This window comes from Leucopleurus acutus, assembly GCF_964270905.1.
Source record: "Leucopleurus acutus genome assembly, chromosome: 1".
In the NCBI taxonomy this organism is placed as follows: domain Eukaryota; kingdom Metazoa; phylum Chordata; class Mammalia; order Artiodactyla; family Delphinidae; genus Leucopleurus; species Leucopleurus acutus.
In genome coordinates this window covers 164,611,028-164,626,319 of record NC_139142.1, presented here as the reverse complement: position 1 = coordinate 164,626,319, position 15,292 = coordinate 164,611,028, and the positions used below count along the sequence as shown (strand labels likewise).

Below are 15,292 nucleotides of genomic sequence, written 5' to 3'. Positions count from 1 at the left end.
AAAGTCCTTGCAAAGACCCACAAACAGTCATGGTCTTGCCTTTGGATGCCTCTTTAACCCCATCATACTCTGATAGCAATAACAGCTGGAAAAATGAAACAACATCCACTTCCTAGAAAAGGCAGGGAGAAAAGACAACCTTAGGCCTCCTGTGCCACTAACAGATTTTCCAGGAAGCACAGTGTGATGCCCTCCCCAAGTTAGACTCTGCATTAAATCGACAAATAGCAAGAACAGTAATGGAAGGTCAGAGCATTTTCAAGACATCACTATAAATAAAGTTAAAAATTAAAGACAAGCCTCAGACAGGAAGAAAATGTCTGCAGTCCTAACAAAAGATCAATATCTGGAATATATAAATAGCTCCTACATATCAATAAGAAAAAATATTCTTGTAGAAAAATGGGCAAAAGATATGCAAAGGCAACTCATAGTAAAACTGTAAATGGCTAATAAACATCTGAAAAAATTAGTCAACCTCATTAGTAATCAGGAAAATTCAAGTTAAAACAACAAAATATAATCTTTTGCTAATGCAACTGGCAAAAACAAGAAAGATTGATGATATACAGTGTAGGCAAGGATGTGGAGAAATAAGAGTGCAAATTGGTACAACTTTTTGTAATTAGCATTCTCTATCAAAACTTTTTAAATGCCTAAATTTTGACCTAGTAATTTTACTGTTAAAGATATGTCATATGTCTATACTTGTGTCCAAAGTTATATATAGATTATTCACTGAGGCAGCTTATAAAAGTGAAAACTGCCAGAAACCTAAATGCCCATAAATAGGAGTATAGTTAAATCATGGGACATTCATACTGTGGGATAGTGTGCATGAATTAGACATCTATGTGCTGACATAGAACAAACTCCAAAACATAATGACAAATGTGTTTACTGAAGGAGCAAGTTACAAAACAATATTAAGGCAATATCCATTCATGTGGAAAGAAAAAAGTGAAGCAAAATCCTATATATAGATCTCTGCATGTTCATCCATTTACAACAATAATGCATAGAAAGTCCTGGAAGGATAGATATACACTTACTACAGTGGGAGAGGTGGGATTGAAGATGTGGAAGAGTTTCACTTTTTACTCTATTGCTATATTATTTGTAGCTTTACAAGAGTAGAGTGTTCCTGTATGATTTGTGTAATTAAAAGTTTGTGTAAATGTACTCATATATTATTTACTTGATTTAAAAATTCATGTAAAAATTAGGTCTTTCACAAACACAGTGGTTCCCACACTCCTTAACTCCCTCGTACACCCATTTCACAGATGGGAAAGCAGGCAGAGAAAAGTGACTTGCCGAAGCCACATAAGCCAGTGGCAGGATCCCAGGATGGAGCTGATATTCGCAGGAAAGTTATATCTGTCAGTCTGAGGTGGGAGCATGAGGGTATGAAACATAATCTTAATTCTCAAGGGGCTTGCTTACAGCCTCACTGATGAGACAAACCCATAACATTCCAAGACAAGGTAGTCCAGCATGGTAAGAGCCAAATTAATGAGTTAACATTTATGGGTGCTAATTATGTGTCAGGCAGTACTAAGAGCTTTACGTGCAATAACTAATTTTATTCTCCACTGATCCTATGATACAGGCACTACGATTGTTATCCCCATTTTACAGGTGGGGAAACTGGGGTACAGATAAGTAACTTGTAAGTAAGAAGTACCTGAGGCTGAACTGAACCAGTCTCACTGCAAAACTAAACCAGTTTTGGACTTCCCTGGTGGCGCAGTGGTTGGGAATCCGCCTGCCAATGTAGGGGACACGGGTTCGGGCCCTGGTCCGGAAAGATCCCACATGCGCCGAGCAACTGGGCCCGTGTGCCACAACTACTGAGCCTGCGTGCCACAATTACTGAAGCCCGCGCGCCTAGAGCCCGTGCTCCACAGCAAGACAAGCCAACGCAATGAGAAGCGCACGCACCGCAACAAAGAGTAGCCCCCGCTCGGTGCAACTAGAGAAAGCCTGTGCGCAGCAACAAAGACCCAACACGGCCAAAAATAAATAAATAAATAACTGGGCTTCCCTGGTGGCGCAGTGGTTGGTAGTCCGCCTGCCGATGCAGGGGACACGGGTTTGTGCCCCGGTCTGGGAGGATCCCACATGCCGTGGAGCGCCCGCGCCCGTGAGCCAAGGCCGCTGAGCCTGCGCGTCCGGAGCCCGTGCTCCGCAACGGGAGAAGCCACAATAGTGAGAGGCCCGCGTACCGCAAAAAAACAAAAAACAAAAAACAACTAAATTAATATATATATATATATATATAAATAACTAAACCAGTTTTACTGCAAAACTCCCTTCTTTTTTTTTTTTTTTTAAAGTAATAAGCTCTTGGGGAAAACTTACAGGCCAATAGTCAGCAGAGAAGGGAAGGCATGGCCCCCATTCACCTGTCATCCCCATGCAGTGGCATGCCAGGGACAGGGCAGTACAGGTGCACATTCCAGGAGAGGAAGTTCCTTCCATTCCTCTCTCTTCTTGTAGGTCAAGCATGAGAGTAAGCTAATTGGTAAGTGATACTTGAGTGCCAGGCAGGCTGCAGGGTAGCTTCAGCTTTTGCTGTTGTTGATGTTATGAAAAATTTCAAACCCATACAAAAGTTGAGGAAAGTATGATGAATTCAATGTCCCAGAATGCTTTTGTCCTAAACCACTCCACTTGATAGGAAAAGTTTTCCTTGAAGAAATCAGATGAGCTCGAGAAAGTCCTGCCTCCCCCATGGTGGGCAGGAGTGTCCAGGGAGGGTTGTGGGGGTGTCAGCCCCCTTACTGGGGGCATCATCTGACAAACTGAATGGGGAAGGGGAAGGCCGGCAGCCCACTCAGAGCTGGCTCCATGGGCCACCCAGCCCCGAAGCTGGGGGCAACCTGAAATTTAGAGTTTCTTCTTCTTCTCCTTCTTCTTCTTCATCTCCTCCTTCTTCTCCTCCTCTCCTTCTTCTCCTCTCCTTCTCCTTCCCTTTCTTCTTCTCCGTCTTCTTCTCCTTCTTTTTTCTCTACTTGAGATATACTCTGCATACTATATCTTCGTTTCCTAGAAGAAGAAATAGAGACTCTGAAGTCAGTACATTCAGCTTGGAAATGTCAAGACTGGACCAAGAACCCACGGTGTTTCCTTTTAACCACCCTCATCTCCAAGTCATGGATCCTCCTTGAGCCTCAGTTTCCTCATCTGTAAAAGCCACTAAACAGTCTATGATATTTTGTTATAACAACGTCAACCAAGACGGTTAAGTTAATAAAATTGCACTTAAAAAAAAAGCCAATAAACATTCCTTCCTCATAGAGATGCTGTGAGCCCTACGGGCAGAGCCATTCATTCATGGACTGAACCTTCCTTGAGCACCAGCAAGATGCTAAATCCTGGTCTAGGTGAGGGTAGGAAAGAAAAGAGGATGAAACCCATGTTCTCACGGAATTTACATTCTAGTCGGGGCAAGGGAAACAGAAAAAAGAAAGAAAACAAAACAAATGGGGTAATATCAGATAGGGATGAGTGCTAGGAAGAAATAGCACGATGGTGGTGAAATGAGAGTGGTCAGACAAGAGTTCTGAGGAAGTGACATTTACTCTGAGACCTGAATTATCTGAAGGAGGCTGAGGCAGGGAAATTTGGGGGCAGGATGTCCAGAAATAGGACAAAGCAGAGGCTTCGGGGGAGGAACCAGTTTGTAAGAGACAATGTAAGTAAAAGTCAAGTAAAGGTTATAGCATTAATTTAATGCAATAAGCTTTTACTGTAGTCCACTGTGTGCTAGTAAATGTATTAGGTACAGCGTTCAGAGATCAGTACAGCCTCGGTCTTTAAAGAGCTCACTGTCTAGGAGGAGATAACAGAAAACGGATAGTTTCTCAGCTGATGAAATGGTGCATTTAATCAAGAGGTGAAAAATTAATTTTTATTCATGTTTTTGCAAGTGTGTCCAGCGGGTGCAGAGACACTGCCATAGGAGATCACTCAGGTGCCAAGGTTACGGCGCCTGGTTCAATTTTTCCTTCGCAGCCCCTGGGCCTCTAGGGCTTCGATCCCCCTCCGGGCAGCAGGGTGCGCTATACCGTCTCTCAGGGCCGGCCGGACGGGTGCCGCGCTCTCTCCACTTTCCTTCTCGCTGCACCGCACTTCCGGTAGCTAGCGGAAGCGGGAGCCGGCAGCTGCGGGCATTTGGTCCCACAGCATGGCGGGGGCGGGGCTGGGCGAGGCGCGCGCCAAGCAGGCCGGGGAGCCCCTCGCCCCGGCCCTTTGAGCCCGGCCCGGACAGGTGAGGACTTCTCCTTCCTTGTTCCAGCCTCCAAACCCGTCAGGCCCTCCCCGAGGCCTCTTCGAGTTACCGCCATGGGGCTGCCCCCTTCCCGCTTGACGCCGAGGCCCTGCGGCCCCCGCCTTCCCTCAGAATTCTCTTCCCATTGAGGCCCCGCCCCGGGCTTTTCTTTCCGGGGGCGCACCTTGGGCGTGTGTGCCCGCCCCTGGGTATCCCCTTCCCGTTTAGGAAGCCGTCAGAAGGAATTGAGGGTTACGTGCACCTGCCTGCCCGGGGAAACAGACCTAGCAGGGAGGAAGGTCTTGCTTAGTACCGCACGAGTTAGTGGCCCAGTTCAGTCAGGCTTTCTTCTTTCGTTCCATAGATAACGTACGAACGCATGCAGTGGGGCAGCCCTAGTGCTAGGCTCTGTGAAAACTAAGGTGACTGAAGTAGCCATGGTTACGTCCTGCCTGGAGAGGATAGTTTACAGGGGAGTCGAACATTAAACACCTAACCATGCCGCTGAAAGTACAAATTCAAATTGTGGCAATGGCTATGGAAAAGATGAACAGAAAAAGTAATGGTAAAGCAGCAAAGATCTCTTTCGGCAAGGGTGTCAGAGCAGACTTCCTGAACGAGAGGACACTTGAGCTGCGGCTTGAGAAGTATGGCAAGGGCCAGAGGAAATATATGCTGGGCAGAGCGAACAGCACCTGTGGATATTTGAGTTGGTAAAGAACGTTCAGGAAAGGAGGCTTTCGATGGGTCAAATGCTGTGATGGGCATACAGGATATAATGTTTGTGTACCGGTCAGGAGTGCACCATCTAGTGCCACAGACATAAGTAAAATGCAGAGATGAAGTTGCAAGCGTGGTAAGTGCTAAGAAGGAGAGGTATGGCTGGTGTATTGGTGTTTTATCTGGTGGGAAAGGTTAAGGAGGACTTCTGTCAGGAAGTGATGATTAGGCTGATAACCTGAAATAGGAGTTAACTCGGCAAAGTGAAGAGAAGAGCTTTTTTTAGATTGAGGTGAAGAGCATGTGCCAAGGTTCAGAGGCAGGAGGTAGGCCACTTGTTGAAGAAATGATTAGAGTGAAATGGGAAAAGATGAGGCTGGAGAGGCAGCACTGAGCCTTTGAGGCATCTGGTTGGCACGGCAAGGATTTTGATCCGTATCATTAAGAGCAATGGAAAGATATTTGTTTTAATCTGTAGGGGAAAGGATGTGATCAAAAAAGCATTTTGAAAAGATTGCTCTGGTAAGTGGATTGGAAGTGGATAGGAGTGGATTTAGGGAGACCACTTAGAAGCGGTTGCAATAACGTAGACGTGAAGTTATAAAATTTTGGGTAAGGGTACTGGCAGGTCATGATAGAAGAAGGTGGAGCATTAGAGGACTGTTTAGGGGGTAAAATCTCCAGAGTTTGGTGACTGATCAGGTATGGGGGCTGAGGGAAAGAGGTATCAAGGGAGACTCTCAGCTTTCTGGTTTCTTTTAGCAGGTGAATGGCCATGCCATTTACTGGACTAGGGAAACGGGTAGAGGGCTTCTGGGAAAAATATAAGTTACTCTAATGTTTTTCATAACTCCCACTCTGACTAGAAGGGACTTTCATGATGTACTTTTTCTGTATGGTTTGAGTTTATGAGCATATATTTTATAATTGGAATAACAAGTTGAAAAAGACTAAGAATTCCACCATCTCTCTAAAAACCATAATTGTGTGATGTAAAATATGGAGAGGGAGAGAGAGCACACTGAGAGAAGGGTTAGGAAATTAAGTGTGGATTTTCTGTCCAATTTGGAGCTGAAGCCAGCAGGCCTTCACCTCTTCCCACCCCACCCCTCTACTCCCTCCACCACAGTACTGGTGGCTTTTCCCTTAAAAAGAGAAATTGGAGAATTTAAGATGGGACTGTTCAAAATATATACAAATTTTTTTTAGAATTAAGCATCTGCTTTGCTTAAAATGATCAATGGCTCTAAGTCGAACAGCTAGTTTACTTTATCTGATTCAGTTATATGTGGTTAGTCTGCTAGATGTTGTCTGATGCCTACTCCTTCTTCCATTCATGGGCCTTACCTGCCTATCGCATCCCCTTCTGGTCTCCCTCTCTGACTCCAGCCCGCATCTTAGTTTCGCAGGGTGCTAGTGTCAGAGGTGTCCTGGGCAGGGATTGAGGGAGGCAGTTTTGTACAGTACTTGGTATTTTAAAATGCTTAAACCTTACCAGTATGTTTTTTGGACTGTATCAAAATGGGCACATCAACTATGTCACTGTTAAAAGGAGTAGCCGTGTGAAACTCAGCATTGTGTTTATTGTTCAGAAGTGGAGGATATTGCTCACTGTATCATGCCAAGATCCTTTGAGAAAACTCATGAGAGAGATTTCTTTTAAAATCCAGTGATGGGTTTTGCTGTGCTTCTTCCAAGCACCTATTAAGTTTTTATCTTCTTGGCAGTGCAAGTTCTATAACTGACTGTATTTTCCTCTGCCTTGTCTGCTGAGAAAGTCAGAGCCAAATTAGAAGCTTGGCAGTTCTGCAGGTCCTGATGGCATGAATTTTTGTGTACTTCAGACTTCATTTTATTGTCCTACATTTGTTTTCCCTTCACAATGATTATTTTCTAATTAAAAAAAAATTCTGAGTAAGCACAAATATTACTTAAAGAACATATGTAATTTTAAAAGAATAACAGTACAATGAATGCTGATTGAAGGAAAAAAATATACACTTAAAAGTGCCAATGTGTCCCTAACTCCCATCCCATTTCTTACTTCCTCAGAGGTAATCACTATTTTGAATTTTATGTTTATGATTCCTTTGCTTTTTGTAATTGTATACCACATATATTTGTATTCTTAAAGTGGAAATTGTTTGAAGCTTATATAAAGGAAATCACATTGTATGTATTCTGTAGCTTGCTTTCTTCATTCAACACTGTGTCTGAGATTCATCTGTGTTGTTATATATAACTGTAGTACATTAATTCATTACTTCATAAGGTTACACTGCTTGGGGAATTGCCTGGCAGTCTAGTGGTTAGGACTCAGCGCTTTCACTGCTGGGGCCCGGGTTCGATCCCTGGGTTCTATCGCTGGTCCGGGAACTAAGATCCTGCAAGCCACGTGGCGTGGCCAAAAAACAAACAAACAAAAACATTAAAAAAAAGAAAAAAGATTCCGCTGCATGAATATGCATGGATGAATTTATCTAGTCTACTGTTGATGGACATTTGGAGTGTTGTCAGTTTTTGCTGTTGCTAACAGTCCTGCTACAGACATCCTTGTATATGTCTCCTGTTACGTATGTGCAGACACTTCTCTACATCAGGATTTCTCCACCTTAGCACTATTGACATTTTGGGCTGGATGTGAGGGACTGTCCTGTTTACTGTAGGATGTTTGGCATCATCCCTGTCTTCTGTTTGATGGACACCCCAAGCACCCCTTCCTCCCTCCCAAGTTATGACAACCAAAAATATCTTCATATATTACAAAATTGCCCCATTTGGGAACCAGTGCTCAAGATCAGGGGTTGACAGACTTTTTCTGCAAAAGACCAGGTAGTTAATATTTCAGGCTTGTGAGCTGTGTGGTCTTTGGTGTTAATAAATGAACTGTGCCTTTGTAGGGCAAAAGCAGCCATAGGCAAGATGTAAATGAGTGCGTATGACTGTGTTCCAATAAAACTTTATTTATAAAAGTAGGCAGGCAGCCTAGACTGGTCTGAGGCTAGTTGTTTGCAGTCTTTTGGTCTAGTCTAGATCAGTAGGAAATATATTTTATATCCTCACCCAGTGCATGTAACTCACATATGTATTGAAAATATGTGATACAGTTTGGTATTTTCTGTTTTATTCCATTTTTTGAAATGTCAATTAGTATATGTACTAGATTGATTTCAAGCCTCCATCAGTGAGTTGTGACTAGCAGTTTGAGAAACTTGATTTGCTCAATCATAAGGTATGCACATTTTTAACTTGACTAGGTAGTATATATACTTATATAAGGCATTTCAGATCTCTTTTAGGAGACAGAATATAAACAAATTCCCCATTGTCTGTGTGTTTTTATTTCTAAAGTATAGATTGGATAGAGTCACTCCTCTGCTTAAAACCTGTAATAACTTGCATGACGTGGCATACAAAGGATTTTCCAGTCTGTCTGCAATCTACTTTTCTAGGCTTCTCTTATCACTCTGTGTTTCCTGTGTTCTAACCACTTGGTATTGTGTTTCCCAAATGTGCCATGCTACACTCTTTTTAAGTATATTTTTTAAGCTACCTTCTTTCTGAAATGTTCCTCCTTTATTTTGCCTAGTGAGTTCTTTATCCTTTAAGACCTTTGTCAAATGTTGTTCCATTCATTCATTTAACATATTTGTTAGCATTTACTGTGCCTCAGGCACTGTCCGAGGTGCTGGAGATTCAGCAAGGAATTAGGCAAGGCCCCTGCTGTCCTGTATGGGGGAAAAAGATGCTAAAAAGGTAAACAAATGGTTTCAGAAGGTGATAAGGGCTGAAGAAAATAAAACAGTAGGTTGATATGGATGGAAAAAGTCATGACTTTAGGTAAGGTAGTCAGGCAAAAACTCAGGAGTTGCTATTTTGGCTGAGATTTGAATGATGAAACAGACAGCTGTTTCAGCACTTTAAAAATGTTGCTTTGCTTCTTTTTGGTCTCCATAGTTTCTCATGAGACATCCACAGATAAATGAATTGTTGTTCCCTTATAGGTAATGTGTCATTTACGTGGTTGCTTTCAAGATTTTTACTTTGTGTTTTAGTTTTTCACAATTTGACTATGGTATGCCTGGGCATGGATTTCTTTCTTTCTTTCTTTCTTTTTATTTTAAATAAATTATTTATTATTTATTTTTGGCTGCATTGGGTCTTCATTGCTGTGCATGGGCTTTCACTAGTTGTGGCGAGCGGGGGCTACTCATCATTGCAGTGCACGAGCTTCTCATTGTGGTGACTTCTCTTGTTGCGGAGTACGGGCTCTAGGTGCGCGGGCTTCAGTAGTTGTAGCTCGCGGGCTCTAGAGTGCAGGCTCAGTAGCTGTGGCGCACGGGCTTAGTTGCTCCGTGGCATGTGGGGTCTTCCTGGACCAGGGATTGAACCCGTGTCCCCCGCATTCGCAGGTGGGTTCTTAACCACTGTGCCACCAGGGAAGTCCCTGGGCATGGGCATGGATTTCTTTGGGTTTATCATGTTTGGGGTTCTCTGAACTTCTAATCTCAGGTTTATATATGTGAGGGTTTATTTCTCAGCTCTTAATTCTGTTCATTGGGTATATTTTTCTGCCTTATGCTAGTACCACACTTTTTTGATTACTGTGGCTTTGTAACAGTTTTTGAAATCAGGGAGTCTGAGTCTTCTAACTTTGTTCTTTTACAAAATTGTTTTGACTCTTCACAGTCCCTTGAGATTACATGTAATTTTTAGGATGAATTTTTCTATTTTTGCCAGAAATGATTTTGGGATTTTGATTGGGATTTTGCATTGAGTTTGTAGATTGCTTTGGGTAGGATGGACATCTTAACAGCCCAATAAATATATTTTTTAAATGAATGTACATTGAATGTGGTGTTTACACTGAACAAATTTGATGTAGTTCTAAGGTTTGTTCTGTTGAACATTTCCAACAGCTAAGCATGCTTTGAAGGTATTCCTAGGGAATTAGTTCCTTCCCTCAAACCTGTTTCTAGACTCAAAAATGTCCTGACCACTTTCTAACTATAACTTGGGAAGAAGGAATGCTGATCACTGTCATCTTGGGAGCTCCTAGGTCCAGGATATATGGAAGGAAATCTATTTGACTTGTATATACACAGTTGGCCCTTGAACAACGTAGATTTGAATTGTGCAGGTCCACTTACACATGGATTTTTTTCATCAGTGAATACTGCAGTACTAGACATCCCCGGTTGGTTGAATACGTGGATGTGGAGGAACCATGGATAGGAAGGAACCATGTATACTGAGCTGACTATAAGTTATACTTGGATATTCAGCTTCAGGGGATTGGTGTGCCTAACCCTTGCGTTATTCAAAGGTCAAGTGTGTTTATGTTTTGGTAAATTTTGTTTTATTTTCTTGACTTCTTTACTTCTCCCTGCAGAGATGTGATAATGGATCATCATGTTTCCACCATCAAACCTCGAAGAATCCAAAACCAAAATGTCATTCACCGCCTGGAACGCCGGCGGATCAGTTCAGGCAAGGCAGGCACCCACTGGCACCAGGTCCGAGTGTTCCACCAGAATGTCTTCCCCAACTTCACGGTCGTCAATGTTGAAAAGCCCCCTTGTTTCTTGCGTAAATTCTCACCTGATGGACGCTACTTCATTGCTTTCTCTTCAGACCAGACATCTCTCGAAATCTATGAGTACCAGGGCTGCCAGGCAGCTGAGGACCTACTGCAGGGCTATGAGGGGGAAATCCTGTCCAATGGCAATGACCAGCGGTCAGTCAACATCCGTGGCCGGCTCTTCGAACGCTTTTTCGTCCTGCTGCACATTACCAATGTGGCAGCCAATGGTGAGCACCTGAACCGGGAGTGCAGCCTCTTCACTGATGACTGCCGCTGTGTCATCGTGGGCTCAGCTGCCTATCTCCCAGACGAGCCTCACCCTCCTTTTTATGAGGTATATCGGAACAGTGAGTCCGTGACCCCCAACCCCCGGTCCCCCCTGGAGGACTACTCCCTCCATATCATTGACCTTCATACTGGCCGCTTATGTGATACACGTACCTTCAAGTGTGACAAAGTGGTCCTGTCACACAACCAAGGGTTGTACTTGTATAAGAACATCCTGGCCATCTTGTCAGTGCAGCAGCAGACCATCCATGTCTTCCAGGTGACTCCTGAAGGCACTTTCATTGATGTGAGGACCATTGGCCGCTTCTGCTATGAGGATGACCTGCTCACTGTGTCAGCTGTTTTTCCTGAGGTGCAGCGGGACAGTCAGACAGGCATGGCCAATCCTTTCAGGGATCCCTTCATCAACTCCCTGAAACACCGGCTGCTCGTGTACCTTTGGCGCCGGGCAGAGCAGGATGGTAGTGCAATGGCCAAGAGGCGCTTCTTCCAGTATTTTGACCAACTACGGCAGCTGCGCATGTGGAAAATGCAGCTTCTGGATGAAAACCATCTGTTTATCAAGTATACTAGTGAGGATGTCGTAACCCTGCGGGTCACAGATCCATCACAGGTACAAGGTGCTCTCCTGCCCTTTACCCCTCCAGTCTCCTTGGCACAATGGGAAGGTTTCTCTCTTTGCCTATAGCCAGTCTCTCAGAAATAACACATTTTATGTAATCTTGAATTTTTGCTATCTTCGGGCTCATACTTAAAACAGCTCGACTTTTCTAATCATTTCTCAAAATGATTTTTCTCATTTGGACAAATGGAAGCTATATCGTAAGCCATTGACATGTAGGTAGTCAACTCTGTGATTATTACCCTAATTCTTCTGCAGAGCATTTTCAGTACCCTTGAAATGGAAGCCCAGATGCTACAGGGTCAAGGTTTGACTCCTGCCTTGATTTTGTTTAAGATTGTGCTTATTGGTCTGCTTAGTTCTGGCAATGAGAATGAACCCACCATACGAAAAAGAAAATCTTCTAAAAATCTAGTCTTTCTTTCCTACTTAAATGATGTCAGTATACTTCCTCACCAAATCTTCTTTAGATTGTAACAGGTAAGTTCATTTGATGGAATTAAGCGTTATGACTGCACTCTGACCTTGCCCATGTGCTGGAACATAGGTTGTGGAGCAGTGAAAAGATCAAAAGGAAGCCAAAAGTTTTGATCTACCAAGTGAATCATCAAGACTGCAGGTTCTGAGGGTTTTTCAGTTTGGTAGGGGAGAGAGGCATTTCACAAATAGGAATAACGTGGTGTTAAGGGCATGGAAACCTCTAAGACTTTGGGGTTGAAATACCATGTTGAAATTCAGGGTAATTTGGGCATTTCCCTTTGAGAAGCTCCTTACTTTAGTGTTGACCAAGTGAGAGACCTACTTTTCTGTACGTTTGTCCCCCCATTCTCCTATTTCCAGAGTGTCTCCTTAGATACTAGTTTGGAAATTTAGAACAGAACAAACCAGTAAACCACGAAGTCAGCTGAGTCTGGTTTCTCTCATTGACTTGCAGCTGATTCTGCCTGTAACAGTTAGAGACTGTATAAAGAATTGTCTCCTAAGACCGTACCAGCCATCCATGGTAAAATGTTTTCTATTATTTTTCTTCTGAATCATACCTTGTATATTCTAAAAAATAAGGGGGGGTGGTGAGTAAAATGGTTAGAGATCTTTTTTTCCTGAATTCTTTTTCTTCTCTATTAATGATGAAGTCACCCATTGAGCCATCATGGGTGAGCCCATCTAGTTCATGATATGAGTCATGGGAGGTTGTCCGTGAAGCCCTTGACTTCTGTACCCTCCTGTCCTGTATTTCCCAGTCTGGCCTGGTGGGAGGGCTAGTAAATGTTTGTGTAATTCTATATTCACATAATTATGATGGATCCTGGTGAAGCCCTAATATGATCAAAGCGTTGTCCAGGCTTATAGAAAGGACATGTATTTAGGTTTGAGCTATAATTACCTTTTTATTTTGGAGGGAATATGTTGTGTGACTGCTGCATTTGAGATTATCCTTTTTTCCTTTGCTAAAACATGACCTACTTATATCCGGTAGCTACAGTAGGTTGTAGCCAGAAACATTACAAGGGCTCTATGCTTTGCTTACAGAATTTGTAACTTTAAACCCAATCTCTCTGCCCTTGTTGTCCTCCCTCCTCCTTTCCCAGTTTAATTTGATAGGTTCCAATAAGGTTAATAAGTAAAAAGTGCACCTAAACACAAAGCCTTGCTAATATTATGGGTATTATTCTCAGGTTACTCTCCAGCCTCTTTAATTTACAGCCAAATTTAATTTCCAGGTGACCGCAAAAGTCATGTAATATAAGCTTTGGGAGGGACTAATTACTATTAAAACAGGTGGGCCAGGTGTCTCCAGAAATTGGTAATGGAGATTTAAATTCAATCATAAGAGGCGGAATACTAATCCTAGTGTTCTGAAAACTTCTAGAGTCCTGTTGGAAGCTTGCAGATTGACTCACACTGCCACATTCACTGTGATAAAAACTAGAGGTACCTGGCACTTCCTTGTTAGGCTGAGCAGAGCACTGGAGGTTTAAAGAAGAGGGCCAGTCACCCAGGGGCTTAATCAGAGAAAGCAGTAACTCTGCCACCTGTGGCATTTGAATGGTTTTCAAGTTCCCCCTCTGAAATTAATTGTTACGAATCTCAAATGTTTGTTACAAATGCTCTTGGCTGAAAGAACATTTATGAAGAAAGAAATGGAAAATGCTTTTCTGATTTTTCATGTGTTCAGCAGCAGTCCCCTGCTTGGTTACAACTTGCCTAGGTGGACACAGTGTACTTAAGATGTCTTTCTGCATGTTAGAAATATTAAGAGAGAAAAAGAAATGCCCCTAAATTGAACTTTCAACTGTACGTATACAAGAGAAAATAATTTGCCAACAGGCAGCTCCTGGCTACAAATCACTTTTGCAGCAGGAAGGAAAATTAAATCTGGCATTTTAAAAAAGTGGGTTGGGGAGTAAGTAGGGAATAACACTTGGAAGGCAAAATATTAAATTTTCACACAGCTTGAAATGAAAGATTGAAAACCTTCTTATACATATATGCTGAACAACTCAGTAATTCCAGCAGATACAGTGGGAAATCAGGCAACACTGAGCCCCTTGATTGATCAAGTCCACTGAGGCTTCCTCCTTTTCCAGGACCTCTTGGCACCATGTTTCCGCCTTAGTGCCGGAGTGGAGGTGTTTGCCTGTTTTACTTGGGCAGCTTGATTTTCAACCAAAACGATATTTGCTAGGCAAGGCATTATACTCAGCTTTCCTTAGGTCTATCTGTTCTTCCACAGGCATCTTTCTTTGTGGTGTACAATATGGTGACAACAGAGGTGATCGCTGTGTTTGAGAATACATCAGATGAGCTTTTGGAGCTGTTTGAGAACTTCTGTGATCTCTTCCGTAACGCTACCCTGCATAGTGAAGTCCAGTTTCCCTGCTCAGCTTCCAGCAACAATTTTGCACGGCAGATCCAGCGCCGGTAAGCTGTTCCACTAGGCTTAACAAGCTTAATTTTTCTTCAGAAAATTTGTTGGTGTGAAGCCAACAGTCATTTACTTCAGGAAACCTCATATTCTTTCTGCCCACCTAGGCTTGGGTCAGTCTGCCTGTCATAACCCATTGTGTCAACCTAAACTTCTCTTTTCTCTTTCTTAGCACCTGAGGAATTACTTGTGTGTTGTCCATGATTCCTCCTAGACTGTATGTTAGCTGCAGAAAGATAGAGACCCTGTCTTTGTTTAGTTCATTGCTATATCTTCAGTGGTGCACTGTCAAGCACTTAAATATTTTTTGAATGAATGACTAAGGACATAATTTTATAACTTTTGGTTAAACATGTGTGTTGAACATGTGCATTTATCTCTGTTCCATCCCCAAACCCCACTAAAATGACAATAAAGGAAGAAGAGGGACTTCCCCGGTGGTTCAGTGGTAAAGAATCCACCTTGCAATGCAGGGGACGCAGGGTCCATCCCTGGTCGAGGAACTAAGATCCCACATGCCACAGGGCAGCTAAGCCCATGTGCCACAACTACTCACGCGCCTCAACTAGAGCCCACGTGCCGCAAAACTACAGAGCCCACGCGCTCTGGAACCCATGCGCCACAAGTACAGAGTCTATGTTCCCTGGAGCCTGCGCTGCACAACTAGAGAAGAGAAAACTCTCATGCCACAACTAGAGAGAAGCCTGCGCACTGCAACTAAAGATCCTGCACGCCTCAGCGAAGATCCCATATGCTGCAGCTAAGACCCGACACAGCCAAAAGTAAATAAAATAAATAAATAAATAATAAATAAATCTTAAGAAAAAAAGAAGAGGTATAAAGCTACAAGAACAAAGAGAATGGGGAGGAGATATC

At 43.0% G+C, this 15,292-nt stretch overlaps 1 protein-coding gene across 2 annotated transcripts in view; it reads left to right on the top strand.

Annotated features, from left to right (window-relative positions):
* The first annotated feature begins 4,178 nt into the window (after positions 1-4,178).
* Positions 4,179-15,292, top strand: part of DET1 (DET1 partner of COP1 E3 ubiquitin ligase) — a 46,214-nt gene continuing 35,100 nt past the window's right edge. For both annotated transcript variants that reach the window (XM_082837695.1, XM_082837694.1), the window contains exons 1-3: positions 4,179-4,276; positions 10,389-11,481; positions 14,225-14,412. In XM_082837695.1, the coding sequence (XP_082693821.1) occupies positions 10,399-11,481; positions 14,225-14,412 (1,271 nt within the window). In that variant the 5' untranslated portion in view covers positions 4,179-4,276; positions 10,389-10,398. The remainder of the gene's footprint in view (positions 4,277-10,388; positions 11,482-14,224; positions 14,413-15,292) is intronic.